The sequence below is a fragment of the Epinephelus moara genome, chromosome 21 (genome assembly GCF_006386435.1).
Source record: "Epinephelus moara isolate mb chromosome 21, YSFRI_EMoa_1.0, whole genome shotgun sequence".
Classification (NCBI taxonomy): domain Eukaryota; kingdom Metazoa; phylum Chordata; class Actinopteri; order Perciformes; family Serranidae; genus Epinephelus; species Epinephelus moara.
Genome location: NC_065526.1, coordinates 20,880,429 through 20,896,308, shown reverse-complemented (window position 1 = coordinate 20,896,308; position 15,880 = coordinate 20,880,429). Strand labels below are relative to the sequence as shown.

The following is a 15,880-nucleotide window of genomic DNA, read 5'->3' as shown; positions in this document are numbered from 1 at the left end:
GATTTTAAAGAACATAATCAGGAAAAAAATGCTTGGAGTGATTCATAATAATTAAATTCCTACTGGCGTTTAATGTTTCAGTGCACTGATGTCATTTTTGGCAATAAAGTTCACTGTTAAACTGTAAAAAAAAATAAAAATGTGTAAGAAAGTGTTTGATAACCATATTTGAGCCATAATTGCAATGTATAGATACAAAGACAGACAGATATAAATATATATAGAAAAAGATATATAGATATAGATCTATATATAGATGGGTGGAATATCAACCAGTATATCAAAATCTAGATTTTTTACTTTGTAATATCAAAATCAGCCCTAAAAATCCAGTGACGGTCGGGCTCTAATAAAATGTGAACGAAATTTCTGAGGGTGAGGTGTTTCTTTTTTAGCAACATCGGGGAGTTAACATAAAACAGTATATATAAAAAAATATAATAACCTATATGGTGTATATGATAAGGCTGATTCCAGTGTCCGAATATTTAGTATTTCCCCACTATTGAGGACATACAGTGGGATATGATTGTGAATTTATACAGCCTAATATAAGAAACTATAAGATATTCTGAAAACAATTACACACAAACAGGATAAACAATGTAAACTATTTGCAATCCTCATATTTTTAATATCATCTGAATATTTTAGTGACATCATGAGATCTAAGGGACTGTTTGTTACTTATGAGGGGGCGCAACAAGGGGGAGGCGTGTCAGATATTTTTAAAAAAAAGATTTTTGCTTAGGGGAGGTGCATATGAATTTAAATAGTTGTATTTTGCATTTATTTACCTCAAATTTGGTTCGGAGGGCATGTTTTCATTTAAAAAATTACACAATTTATCACAGCCAGAACCTGTAAGAACAGAAATTATTGTTGGATTTTCAAATTTCCGATGGTCCTTGGACACATCATGTGCAACGAACTGTGTATATAAATAGTGATATTTCGTCAACAATAACTTAGCATGAAGGACACGAGTGAAAAACCGAGGCTTCCTTTCTTTGAAACCTGGAGCAACATCTCTTTTGTTGTGCTACTTTCGGACGCCTTTCGCAAGTCTTTAAACCTTTAAACCCTGAGCAAATTGGTGCCACTTCTTTCAAAAACATGGGGGAAAAAAGTCAACGAGCAACTTAAGAAATGTCCCACGAATTGCAAAAAAAAAAAAAAAAGATTTAGAAAATGATTTCAAAACAAAAACTAGGGAAAATAGAAAACATCTAAAGAAAAACTATATTCATAATTACTATCATTATTACGTTTTAAAATTATATCACAAAATTACTATTTTAATTTTTAAGCACTCTTTCCAGGTCATTTCATAGTTTGTTTGTTTTGAACTTTCTTTTCTTTTAAATTTTTTCTTTGAATTTTCTCTTTTTACTTTCTTGCCATTTTTTTGGGTCATTTCTTCTTTCATTGCTCAGTGTCTTCTTCCCACGTTTTTAAAAGAAATCAAGCCTTTTTGTTCAGGTATTTAAGGGTTAACTTTTATTTTAAAAATCTAATAACTAGTTTATGTGTGAGGGAGGGTCATGCATTTCCCACCAGTCACTCAGGGAGGCTCAAGGAAAAATATTTGTAGCTTTCCAGAGGGTCAAAATTACAATTTAAAAAAAAAAAAAAAAAAACAGTCACACCCCAGCCACCTCACTGAGTAAAGAACAGTCCCTAAAGAATACCATTGATTTTGTTCAATGTTGCTGGAACTGTGAACAAACAGGCACTGCATGCCTTTAAAAACATAATTAGAGTAGTCTATTGTAGGATAAAATGATTTTAAGCAAAAACAAAAGATGGCTGTAAATCTAATTAAAGCCATATAAATATGATTATGATGTTAAACTGAGGTTTTGGGGTCAATCCAAAGTCATAATAATGTTTCCGTTAATTACCAGGAGCTCAGTGTAATCAGGATGGGAGCCTGTGTGATATCCCTGCGTCATGGTGCCTACCAGATCACCGTGTTGGCTGCAGCAAACAGCGCTGAAGTCCTGCACGGTCTCTGCCTCCAGTTGACCAGGCCGGTGAGACGATACCCTACGCGGCAGGGAGGCGTCTCCTCCCCGCGGTGTCCCCGGCTCAGCGGCCCCGGCGGCCTGGCAGCCGCCTCCTCGCCGCCCGCGGTTCCTGTTTCCCGGCTCCCCAGCATTGGAAAACGACCGGGGCCCCTCCGCTCTGCCGCTCCGCTCCTCCAGCAAAGAGACCAGTGTCAAGTTAACCGGATGGTTTGTGATAGTACTTCCGATGCTGGGTTTTCAAAAATAAAGGTCATTGAAACTGCAACCTTACTAATGTGTATAATGTCTATACAATCTAAACATAAATATTATCATACCCTATATAGTGTGCAACAGTCTGAGAGACATTTTGTCATAATTTCATTAACGTTGTCATTGTAGTTGAAAAAGGTAGCTTTAATTTAAGATATTTTAAAACACGCCACCTTTAAAAAATATTGTTCAGTTAAAGAAAATGTATTGTTCTTTATGTAAGTTTATTTTTTTGATCCAGAGTAATAGGTCACATGACTAGAGTTCAGGGGTCGCACGTGTTGCATTATGGGCTGAGGCAGTATGGCGGCAGATAGAACCAACATGGCTACACAGCAGAGAGCCGACATGGTTGCAAAGGAAGCACATACGGCCCCACATTAATAATATGCAGCACGTTCCAAGAGGCGCACACGTTTTCACAGTGTCTAGGTGTCTGTGGAGGAGTGAAGTATGGAAAGAAAACTTTAAAAGACATCTGTATGATGCATGGCTATTATTTCCTTGGAGCGCTGCAGTTACATACATGGACTCAATGTATCCCATAATGCATTGCAAAAAGTAGTGTACAACCGACGGTCACTAACCAAGCAAACCAACTAAACCAACCAACCCAACTTTTCATCCCAGGCTTTCCAGTGGGCCCCTCCCACTGGGGCCCTGGGTAATCAGTCCCACTTTTCCCCCCGCTACAACACCCCTGGCAGTGGTTGCCAATGTGAACCTGAGAGTCGAAAGGGGGTGAAGAAATAAATCTAGGAAGCAATAAGTTGATAAGCTTAACTAAGATAGGAGGGGGAAAACATGTGTCTTCTACACAAAATTCTGTTTAATTTTCTAGCTTATCTCAAATATTTCCCCTTTCTCGTAAAATACTCAATAACCTTACTGTTTGCAGGGTTTCAATTAAAAGAAACAAAAAGACAGTAAATGTGTGATGTGTGCAAACTATGTTTTGACTTGCATTACTGTTATTGAAAGAACAACAACCAATAATGTCTATTTTTATATTTTTAGAGGATGAGTGTTTCAAAATCACAGTACCATCTGAAAAATCTGAAGTAAAATTCGATGAAAATTCTCCAACTTTGAAAAAAGAAAAATCAGCAATGACTGAGGTCTATTTGGTAAATGTGACTGCTGAGCCTCCCCTGGAAGTCCAGCTGACAGCCATGGAAGTGTACATAAAGAGGAAGAGTACCTACTGAAATTTTATTGAATTTCATTTCTCTGACCAACTGTTTTTCAATGTATGCCTTTTATTGTGAAAGACACAATCGCTGAACTTCCTGTTTCATCCAGTCCAGTTTTTTTTTTCTGACTTGAAGCAGCTCGAGACTTCAGCTGATGCTTGTTTTGTTGTGGTTCAGGTCACTGACGTCAGGTTTGTGTGTGTGTGTGTGTGGGTGTGTGTGTGTGTGTGTGTGTGTGTGTGTGTGACGTCATTTCTTTATGTTGAAGTCTATACTGATACTGATTCAACCTATACACGTAGACACACACACACACACATATATACTATATATATATATATATGTATGGTGGTACTCCCCATGATCCCGTATAGCCGGCATTAGTGTTGTCACGAATGTTGTCTCGATACTGGAATTTCTAACTTCATAAACATTCATTGAAAAATATCAACATTGAGACACTGAGGGCATATGATTACAATTTTTTATTTAAAGATGAATATAACCTGGCTATAACATGACAATGACAACAACAACTTTGACTTTTTTGGTTAGTAGCAGAAAACAACAAAATGACTCTCGTAAACATTAACAATAAGCGCAAGCATGAAAGCACAGCTGGTGCCAGTGTATCGATACTGTGGAATATAAGTATTTAAACCAATTTAAATATTCAGTGTCAATATGTATCAATAGATATATAAACCTGTATGTAATTTTTATATTTTGATCCGCGCTAAACAGCAGACAATCTCAGGGTGCTTTCACACCTGCCCTGTTTGGTTCAGTTCAATCAAGCTCAAGTCCATTTGCCCCCTAAGTGCAGTTTGTGTGAGCAGGTGCGAACACACCAAACGCACTCAGATACGCACTAAAACAACAGGACCGAGACCTTCTTGAAGAGGTGGTCTCAGTCTGGTTACAAGCGAACTCTGGTGCAGTTAATTTGTGGTGAGAATGTGTTCCGACCTCGATCTGAACCAGCTGCAGTCACATGACACATTGTTTGGGTTAAACATGAGTATGTTATAGTCCTGGAGGATTATTAATGTGCACCTCCTCCTGTACTGCCTTAATATGCACATTCAGCACATCCAATGCATCAAAACATTGTTTTCTAGTTGGAGCCGCGCCTCGTTTTCAAACTGTATGGTTTGACTAAAATGAACAATGACAGCAATATAGTCCACGATGAGCAGCGCTAAAATCAACCTGCGTAGTTGTCCCTCCATTGTGACATTAGAAAGTGTCACATTTATCTTGCAAGTGTACTCTTCTTCAACGTTTGGTTTACTTCCTGGATTTTTCACGCATGGAAATTCTGACCAATCAAGAGCAGCTTTCTCACACAAGACATTTTATCTGGTCCGCTTGTAAATGCTGCCGTGAGAACACAAACCAACTCTAGGCAATTATGCAGCTTTGTAACAAAATTAGTCCCTGATCCAGACCAAAGTAAGACAACTCTAGGAAAATCTAGACGCTAAATAGCCAAATATTTTTCACAGAACTTTATGCAGACCAAACTGGAGGTTAACAGACAGTGAATATCGGACACTAATATGACAGCTACAAAATGGTAACATTGCTTTGTTTTTGCTAGATTTTAAATTGGAGTTAGTTTATTTTTCTGCCCCCTAGTGGTCAAAAATTACCTACTGCAGCTTTAAAAAAAAAGGTTTAAATCATTACAAATACAACACAATATTAATAGTACAGTGTGGTGCATTTATCAACACACTCCTACTTATTAGTATATAACCTTTACTGAACAAGTTTGTTTTTGTTGGTTAAAGTGTATGTTAAAAAAGGTCTTCCAATTATCATAATGATGCTTTTGTGATGATATTGGCCGCAGAGTCATTTGTTGGACTGAGATCATGTTATGGATGACTCCGCTGGCTTGATTGGAGCCTCATCAGAAATCTGCCATGGTGTAACTTGCTTACCAGCAGTTAGCCAAATTATTTGTGTCTTTGTTTTAGTATTTTCTGGAGCTCGTTGCCACAAAGCCGGCTGTGGGGGACCTCATATCATTCTGTTGTCAGGATAATCAACTGGTTTGAGCCAAAAAGTGACAGTTTGTTCCTGATTCATCACACCACACCAGAGAGAGTACACAAGTGTCACACGGAATGCTCTGTGCATCAGGCAGGAGTGGTGACCAATGCCGAGTTTTGACAAGTTTCGCTCAGCCTTGAAGCCAAGTACCGTAGGAGGCATCGTTTTGGGCCCAGTCCTGCCAATTTGCCAAATTCAGTTCATTTTGTAGTATAAAACAACCTCAATGGTCTGCCCAGGAACACTCACGCACCTGCAGTCACAGAAAACATACATTTGGCTTTGTAACAATCTTTGAGGTCATTGAATAACACTACTGTGACTTGTAAACTTGTAATTTTATGTCCTAAACAATTTATCCAGCAAATACAATGATAGCTTGATGAATACCGCCTGTGTGTGGGAGACGCTGTATGACAGACAGTGGACTGGGCCGTTTGCCACACATGACAGAGTCAGAATGAACCAGTCTTGGGAAGTAACGGCGAAACTAAGAACTACAAAGAGAAGATGACCCATTTTACACCACCGCCTGCACTGTTCTGGACCTGAATCAAGATCAGAGCTCAGTGCCAAACCGTGATCTCCAACAATGACCTGCTCCACTTTCCACTGCCGGGGCCGCCCCTTCGCTCCACACCACTACGCCAAGCTTCTCTTTTTTCTTGCAACACAGACTCACACCTACAGGTCTGTTCTCAAGACAGGTTTGAAGTTTGACCTTTCGACCCTATCACGCAGCAGTTGCTTCAGCTGTCATCGGGATGGATCCGCTGTGGTTCTGCTGACATGAAGCTCTGCAGCTGCTATGATTTTCATCTCTGTGACAAATGAGCAAACCCACTTGGGGTTAAAATCTCTACATTAAGTATGTAGACAATGAGTTAGATTTGTTTTTGTCATGCTACTAGCCTATTTCCAAGGACAAGAATAAAATTTCATGCCAAAAGTTTTGATCTAATGCAGTGACATTCAACTTCCAGCCAAATCTGGCCCCTGAACACTTTCTAATTCACAGGGAAAATAAACTGATTCACACTTGGAATGTTTATTCGTACTTTTAATATACATTAAGCTGCCTTTAAACCACCACACGATAACCATCCTGACAACCGCCTACCCACAGGAGTGTTCCCCAAAAAATGCAAGTGTTCTTAAAAGCAGCTGCTACCACTACAGTCCAGAGCTGTGTTGACAGGCAGGTGCTTCAGAGAACGTCGGCATCATGTAAATAGCTGCATAATGTAGTAAGACAATAGAAATCATTGAAATTAACAAATATTGCAGGTCCAGTTTTTCTTGTGGTTGTCTTCATAAGTTGCTGACGCTGTGTTCAGACACCAACATTATCAGCTCCTCCATCTTGTCGTCTTTCTGCTTACATGATACCTTCTATTTGATGGTCAAAAATCAGGCAGCTACTGCCCGAAGTTCAACGTGGTGAACTCAGTATCGTTCACAAGGGCAGCAACTGCTTCATACCCCTACTGCCATGTTCGAAGCTGAATCCCCTCTGCCGCCTCCCCCTCATTGAAATTAGTGGAGGCTGCCATTTACCGCCTGGCAGAGTGAGAGCAGCTTAAGGTGCCAGAGTTCATTAAAAAAGCATCATGCAAGGTACTGTCAAGTTGGTTGTTGACGTTCTGGGACACAGTGTCAACTTTCGCCTGTTACATGCATTACCTTCTTTCAAAATACACTTCCGTTTCACAGGAAATATACAGTTTACATATTAACATTTTTTTCCTTCAATAACTAACGCACGTGGTTGGGTTCAGGAAAAGAGAACAGGATTTGGCTTTACAGTCGTGCGGGAAGCAAACACTGGTCTAAAACCAAATCCTGTTCTATTTTCCTAAACCTAACCACACGTTTTTGTTATTGAAGAAAAAAAAGTCAATTCGCTATGTTATACTGACAGAGTGCTTTTATTTTGAAAGAGACTGTATGTAAACGTTAAATTACCAGTGAAAACGGAAGTGTATTTTGAAAGAAGACAATGCATGTGACAGGCAGAACTTGACACAGTGTCGCAGAACGTCAGCAGCCAACACACCCAGGGTACCTTGCACTTCATATGTGGACGTGGAAAGTCCATGACCAAAACGTCAATATGTGACGAGGTTGGAGTGAGAATGTGTTGTCCAAGAAAAAAGCGATGGTGAGATTTATTTAGCTGCAAAGAGATTTGTTTAATTTAAAAAAAAAAACTGCAAAACAGAGGGATATGAAACAGAGAGAACACACACACTGTCTCACACATATACACACTCACAGACACACACATTCATTCATTCAAGTGTGCATTCACTCGCAGTGAAGCTCACACACTAATTTATTGCGATGACTTGTACACACAGTGTGCACAAACTCATACTTACACACACTTAAACATATCGTGCAGACACTATATTTGTGTGTGTTTCGTGTGTGTGTATGTGTGTGTGTGTGTGTGAGCCACTAATTGGACTGAATTTCACTGAGCAACAAAAGATCAGGCTCGAAAATTCCAGCTCTGGTTTGTACAGGCTTTGCTTTGTTGTCCGTTCGCCTCTGTTTGTTCTCTTCTAATGCTGTGTTAACAGTTATCTCTCTCCCTCTCTCCCTCTCTCTCTTTCTCTCTCATGTCTTTCTTTCTGTCTCTCTCACTTTCTCTCCCTTTTTTTCATGCGGCCTATGAAAGGCTTTTTTGCCCCAAACGAAGCAGCGTTACCCCAACTGCTCAGAGGCAGGCCAACCCCAGAGGCCAGAACTCACGAGGGACTTCCCTCATCAGCTCCCAAATCTCTCACTCTCTCTCTCACACACACACACACACACACACACACACACACATACACTGCAGGAGCCTGTTGGACAGTCATAATGAACCCCAGACCTTCAGTGGAGTGGACCATTGTCACCGTCTCCATCTATGGGAAACTTGCCATGCCCCTCGCTGCTGAGCCTGGATCTGAGCTGTTGGTTGGATTTTTCTGTTGATCTCGACGCAGGATAGAGTTCAGGGGGAGGATGACGATTGAGCTGCAAAGCCCTGAGGATGGTGGAGGTGGTGGTGGCCACGTGGACATACTGAGCACAGAGGAGCTGGAGTGTAAGATCTGCTACTGTGCGTACAACCTGGCAAGTCGTAGGCCAAAGGTGCTCGAGTGCTGCCATCGTCTGTGCGCCAAATGCCTCGCTAAGATCCTGGACCTGGGTGAGTCACCTCCCAATGCTGTTGTGTGCCCATTCTGCCGCTACATAACCAGACTGCCTGGAGAGGCGGTGAGCAGCCTGCCAGATGACTGCAACCTGGTGGCGGCACTGGCCCTCCAAAGCAGGAATCAAAGGAACCTGCACTTCCACCAGGAGGCGACCACGGAGCTGCTCCTCAGCCCCAGGCGCCTGAGCTCGCTGATGGGCAGCAACCTACCTGTGATGCCCCCTTCCTCCTCCTCATCTGCGTCTTCTTCCTCCACCACCTACTCCTCCATTCGAGGGTCCCCTAACTTTGTGGTCATTACCATCATGGAGCCTCCGCCGATGCCTATTTCCACACAGGACCTCCACCTCCACCACCAGCCACATGGATCTCACACATCAAACCGAGGCTACCGCTCATCAAGTCTGGACTCCATGGCGTCCATCACGCAGAGGTGGACGGTGTGGAACTGTGCGGCCCTCCTGTGCCAGACCTCGGCTCGGGCTCTGGTGTGGGTGCTGGGGCTGCTGTACTTCAGCTCGCTGCCCATGGGGGTTTACCTGCTCATCATGCAGAGGACAACACTCGGGGTGCTGCTGGTGAGCCTGGTTCCTGCCAGCCTCGTCATGATCATGGTGTACGGCTTCTGCCAGTGTATCTGCCATGAGTTGTGGGACTGCATGCCTCCGTAATGGGACCAGATGAATGGGCAATGGTTTGCTTTGAATATGCTTGACAATGGATCTCCAGAATTCACTAATGGGGATGTTACTGTGTAACTGACCATGGAAACACTTCAATAGCAGAAAAAAATGCTCCTTTTCTTTATTGGAGAAGAGAGCAAGCACATTCTGTACATTACAAATGGAGCTCACAGTTTGGGGCTTTTCATTATTATACATGTTAATTTGTGCTTTGTTTAGCTTGGTAGCTGACTAATTACCTGATAGAGCTCAAAGTGTCAGATTTAGCTGAAACTTTAATGCCAGTTCTGGTGGAATCTGCTAAATATTATGCATATCGGCCGACTGTTGTAGTGAGAAACCTGAAGGTATTTAAGGTGTTAATAATTACTGTCTCTGACACCTGTGGATCTCATTTGTTTCAGATTGTGTTACAGCCATAAAAGCATCAAATGTGAACTTTAACATCATGAAGTCCCGACAGTTCTTGAAATCCGCATGAGCAGCAGAGTGTTGTCACCTGGGAAAAATACTTTTAATGCACCAAAAAGGGAGATCAGGATGTTTTTCACCTTGATAGAGGCATATTGAGGAGACACGAGATATACAATAGTTTGATCCTGAAAAAAAATGGTTACCAGGTAAAGCCTGTTAAAGGTGATTTAAAAGATGAAACCAACTCAGCCAGCCTTTTTTTCTTTTACAGGGTGAGAAAGACCCTGTAAAAGAAATCAATAAGATCTTAAAACTAGGAACCATCTTGTGCTGGGATCAGTCCAGTCTCTATAGCAATCTGAGAGTGTAAAGTGGAGGGACAGGGACCCCTTTCCTACTTCCTACCCCCCCTACTCCTGTCGCCTTTGCTTGGACCACGCTCATCTTTAAACCCTGCCTTCACTGTGATCTCAACTGCACACATGTAAAAGCCCAGACTCACTGAACCGACTTTAGAGAGCTAGCAGTAGCAAAGGCCCCCTGCTACCTTGCCTGACGTTGCCACGCCAAAAAGTTACACTTGATCACATGACAAAGACTACAGCCAACAGCCGTAACATATGTTTTGCGCCTGCATGAAAGGAAAAAGTCTCCATAGCAACAGAAAGCAGTAGTCTGTCACTGTCATTCAAAAAGGGAAACTGAAGAGTGTCTTGATGCTAGTTAGCACATTAACAACACAATCCAGTGTTAAAAGAACAGAGCATATTTACCATGCACCAGTGAACAATGACACAAACATCAAAAAACATTTCTGCTAAAGAGCTCAAATGCTAATGAAAAATAATCTTACCTCCTTAACAAGCTTGTTTTTGTCTCACTCCTTTTTGACTTTAGCTGTTTGTTTACTTTCCTCACTTCCGTTTCTCTTCTTGTGCGCTGAGCTGAACTGCCAATCAGTGTCATTTCATTCACCGTCAGGCTCAGCTGTTGGCGCAGATGCTGATTCAACATGCTGAGTCAGCCAAAAAGGAAAGATAAGGGGCAACGGTGCGGGACACACAGCAACAACTAGGGCGACAGACGTTCATCGTCGGCCCAGCATTGACCGAATGCCGACCGACAGTTTAGTGTGTCAGGGACTTAAAGTTTTGTGAGCCAGGGGGGTAATGTTGCGGGGCCATGGCTCCTTCCCTACCTCCTACCCCCCTACCTCTGGCTACATTTCTCAGGCCACACCAATCAAACTCCACCTTCATTTTGATCTTGAAATACACAACTGTTCAGTTTCTTGACGGCATCATGCATGGTTGCAAAGCTATCACATTGATAAATCTGTCTACAGACAGACAGACAGACATTCACTGTGAATTCCAATACCAATACTACCATACTATTTAGTATGCCAGAAAAAGATTCAGTATGTCCCAACACGTAGTATGTATGCCAAAAATACCAGAATGTCCTACTGCATCAGGTCACATTGTTCAGCACACTGGCCAGCATGTTTTTCTGGCTACTCTGACCCACAATCCTCTGCACAGCAGAAGATACATCACATCGACTGAGCCACACACAGATGACAGCTCACTGACAGCTCATTTTGACAGCTGTCAGGATCAGCAATAATTGATGACAGCTCATCCAAGTGACTGATGACTACTTGAATAGTAATAATTAAAAATATGAACTGTTTAAGTGAATAAAATCGTCCAACAACAAAAGGACATAACTTTAAAATAGCAATGACAGAGAACTGCCTATGTTATTTTACTGTCATGATTATAATACAGTAGAATCTACAATGTATGCAGCTATAATTTAAAACTTAAAACTCACATTGAAAAGTAACAGCAGCAGAGCTCTCCGGGTTGACATCTGTCTCTGGCAAGCTTGGCTAATGGTGTTTTTTTATTTAATCTCCAGGGTGAGCAAAAGGGTCAGAGTTCAAGGCACAAAGTTATGATGAAGTAGTATATCCCAGTTGTGTGCACACTCCATGCAGCAGTACATACTGTGTAAGAGAAGCTGCAATATGACCAAGTAATCGCAGCTATAAACTCCTGGAAAAATACTCAAACAACCTTCTGTGGTAGTTCCCGCTAAAACTGGTGTCACCAACCAATAAATTCTAAAACACATTGTCAGTGTAAGGCGACTGAGGCAGTTGTATGTCCAATTCTGCTGGCTCTGGTCAAAAGTCTGGCAGTTCAAATGTTTCTAATAATTTAAAGAAATCTGAAATTGCCTTCAGAACTTATAACCTGGAGGAGGAGGCCATGCTCAGTTCAGTCTACACTGCAGTCTATTGCATTATTCCTCATTTCAGTTTCTCTGTGGTGACGTCGGGTCAAACCTGAACCACCAGAGGGTGCTGTGACAGCTCTCCCCTCCTCTCTAATGACAGAAGGACTGATGACCCTGCACTGCTTCACCAGATTGTCTCCGTCCCTGTTTATGTCTCTGTCAAAGAAAACAGAAACTCCATTATGGAAAAATAATTTCAGTGACACTCCAGAAATCCAGACCTGGCGGAATCGTCTCTGCTTCGAATCAAACTCGCAGATTGTTGAGTCAAATGATGATACAGAGGCTGCAGGGGTGTTTACACAAATAATTTGTAAGTCAAATTAAACCGCCATGCTGTTATTACAACTCACGTCAGGGTGTCTGAACTGCAAAAGTCAGGGCCAGAAAAAACCCTCTGTGGAGCACAGGGCAAGAATGAGCTGTGGACCCCTAACAACCGCCCACCCCCTAACACTCTGTGCATTGTGTGTATTATTTGGTGATTGATAATTACTCTGTAGTAACTCAATTAAGCACACATTTATGTAAGAAATGTGCACCATGTAAGTACAAGATAAATAATAAAAGCTTTAAAGCTAGACGTTGTGCCTCACAGTTACATAATGATGCAGGTTTATCTTGAAGATGCTACATGGAGTTTTCTTGTTTCTCACCAAAGCACATTTTGTGCATCTTTGAGGTCTAAAAAACATGTTGACTGCGTCTCTTTTCTCTTAAAATATATGCAAAGCAGATTATTTTTGAAAAGTGTAATGTTTACTAGCTAGCAGTCTCCCCTTTCGGGCCCTTGTTGGTGCATTGCTAAGTTTCTTTGCATATTACCAATAACTGTTTGTGCCTGTATCATGCATTTAAACAAAACAGGGACGCTACCTGAAAACATCGTTCCATTGCACTACTGGTGGTCAGAAACTCCACAGGGTGCCTTTAAAGACACCATAATTTCAACTCATATTGTGCTCTTAATTGTGCATGGAGTATAACCAAAAAATTTGAATTCCTTCCTTCTTCGGATCACCCAAAGCGTACGTTAATATCGGGTGTAAACAGGGCTTATGATGTTAAAAAGACATTGGACTCCGTAGCTACCATAATGCCACCAATTTGTTCGTGGACTGTCGTTCTGACGCCTCCAGTTTGGCATTAAGGCCGCTGCCGTCTTGTATTTTTTTGAAGCCAGAAGTAACCAGAGGCTGGAGCTATGGAGGTGCAACGCATGGACCTGATTCATAGACGACCTGATTCATGTGGCGATGCCTCGCAGACAGCCTGGCGCTCAAGCAGCACTGCCTTAAGTATCTCTGGACCTTGATAAAATGTAAACAGGTGAGTTATAAAAAAATTCAGCCCTGTACAGTTGTCATAAATGTTGAAATTAACGACAGAGACCAAAACTGTTTAATATGGAGATATATTTGTGTCTTTATTACATGCGAGAAAATAAATGATATGAGAGGGAAAAAAAATGTTTGAGAGAAAAAAAAATATTTGAGAGAAAAAGTTTTCACACTGATAGCAAAAAAATAATAATATTTGAGACTAAAAAAAGTTTTGAGAGAAAGTATTTTGTCATAGAATATAAAAAAAATAATTTGATATTTAAAAAATCATTTCCAAGAAAAAAAACTCTCAAAAACCTTTTTTTTTCTCTCAAATATTATTTTTTTGCTATCAGTGTGAAAACTTTTTCTCTCAAACATTTTTTTTTTCTCTCAAACATTTTTTTTCCCTCTCATATCATTTATTTTCTCGCATGTAATAAAGACACAAATATATCTCCATACGCTCCCAAATAACGCAGCGTATCTACGCCGGTGAATCCACCATGGTGGATGAATGATTCAGTTGAATTCGACTCCCAAGACAATCCTCACCCGGCTGTCAATTCCATTGAGACTGGCCAATAGGAACATGGCCCCGCCCATGACATTATTTTCACAGTGAGAGCAAAATCCTGACATGAGAGCAAAGACTTAGGTTTTGAGAGAGAGAAGAAAAATGTTTTGAGAGAAACAATTTTTTTTTTGAGAGAAAATGTTTTCACACTGATAGCAAAAAAATAATATTTGAGAGTAAAAAAAAAAGTTTTTTTCTTGGAAATGATTTTTTAAATCTCAAATTATTTTTTTTATATTCTATGACAAAATACTTTCTCTCAAAACTTTTTTTAGTCTCAAATATTATTATTTTTTGCTATCAGTGTGAAAACTTTTTCTCTCAAATATTTTTTTTTTCTCTCAAACATTTTTTTTCCCCTCTCATATCATTTATTTTCTCGCATGTAATAAAAACACAAATATATCTCCATATTTAACATGTTTATTTCTGCTGTAAAGTTGGGCATTTTAACATGGAGGTCTTTGGGGACTGATTCGCTTTTGGAGCCACCCTCAAGTGGCCATTAGAGGAACTGCAGTTGGGGTTGCCACTTGTGCTCATTATGTGTTTTATTTTGTTTTTTTTCATCTAAAATCTTGAACTAAAAAACAAAACAGTAGCTGCTAAATAAATGCAGTGCAGTAAAATGTAAAATAAGTGTAACATGAAATACAAATATTCCAGAGTAAATGTACTTCCTGCTACTGGTTTTGAATTCCACTTGTACTGCAGTGATATTAGGTTATCTACATGGTTTAAAGTATTTCTTCCATCACTGTAATGATGCTGTTAAACTCTACCCGGCCAGTTGTCCAAGTAGAGTATAAAACAAACAGTGAGGATCTTTTCCCAGAACACTTTGTCCCCGCTCTGCTTCTACAACATACGTCTTGCTGATGATAAACAGTCCTGGCCTTCTACCGTTTGTGTTTTCCAGGGGAGTCTGAATCTGAATCTGAACAAGTGCTTCCCTACAGGGACCGTAACATCATTTCAGATTCCTTCTTAGTGATGCAATGAACATTCCCACATGTTGGTGTGAGGGACTTTCACAGGCGGTGCAAGCCAGCTGGAAAAAAAAAACTCCCTTCAGCCTGTAGTCTACCTTATAACTCTGATCAGAGCTGTAAGAAACAAAAACATGACAAGATGAGATGGCTTACAGGACTGTTTTTATTTTTAGTTCATACACTGGCAATTATAAATAATATGCTACTGCCAACCATTTGTTGAATGATGCTGTAGTGTTCTAGATATTTGTCGCTAGTAAGTTTTGCTGGGGTGTTATCCTCTCGGCAGCTACTGGATAGATAATCAACCAAGCAACTGTCCAGAGGCCATAGACCCTCAGGAGTCCTAAAAACCCTAAGGTCAGTGTGTTAATTAGTTTGGGGTCATTTAAAGGGGTAGTTCGGATTTTTTGGAATGGGGTTTTATGGAGTACTTATCAATATCAGTGTATTACCTTCAGTACATGTCAGTCGGCACGCCCCCAGTTTAGAGAAGCAGACTGCAACCTGATTTTGTCATTACGATCAGATAAGCCAAATGTTACTGTGAAACTTCAATTAGTAACCCAAGCTATTATTTGCTTAAATCACTGAAATCAACAGGCCTATATCTGGGACAGGCCTTTAATTCCTTTCACACAAAACTGTTGCTCAGTAAACATGGGAAAGTACAATTAAATTGTTTATTTAAAGCAGTATGAATATTACTTTAAAAAAAGTAGGCTTCAGATAATAAATATATCAGTTATTAAAAATTTATTTGATCTAGCTCCGACAGACGGCGCATCAACGGGGGGGGGGGGGGGGGGGGGAGTTATGGAATTTGAGGGTTATGCACTTGTCA

The 15,880-nt window shown here is 40.7% G+C and overlaps 2 protein-coding genes across 2 annotated transcripts in view; one reads left to right on the top strand and one right to left on the bottom strand.

The window, feature by feature from the left end:
- Positions 1 to 2,200, bottom strand: part of retreg1 (reticulophagy regulator 1) — a 48,225-nt gene extending 46,025 nt beyond the window's left edge. Inside the window, exon 1 of the mRNA XM_050074738.1 lies at positions 1,965 to 2,200. Coding sequence (XP_049930695.1) covers positions 1,965 to 2,161 — 197 coding nt within the window. The 5' untranslated portion in view covers positions 2,162 to 2,200. The remainder of the gene's footprint in view (positions 1 to 1,964) is intronic.
- Positions 2,201 to 8,256: 6,056 nt separating this feature from the next.
- Positions 8,257 to 9,864, top strand: rnf182 (ring finger protein 182). Its single transcript, XM_050074745.1, has one exon. It carries the CDS (start codon positions 8,549 to 8,551, stop codon positions 9,410 to 9,412), a length of 864 nt encoding a protein of 287 aa, XP_049930702.1. The 5' UTR covers positions 8,257 to 8,548; the 3' UTR covers positions 9,413 to 9,864.
- The last annotated feature ends 6,016 nt before the right edge of the window (positions 9,865 to 15,880 follow it).

Coding starts and splice junctions, on each gene's coding strand:
- rnf182 (XM_050074745.1), top strand. CDS start 8,549: ATGACGATTGAGCTGCAAAGCCCTGAGGATGGTGGAGGTGGTGGTGGC.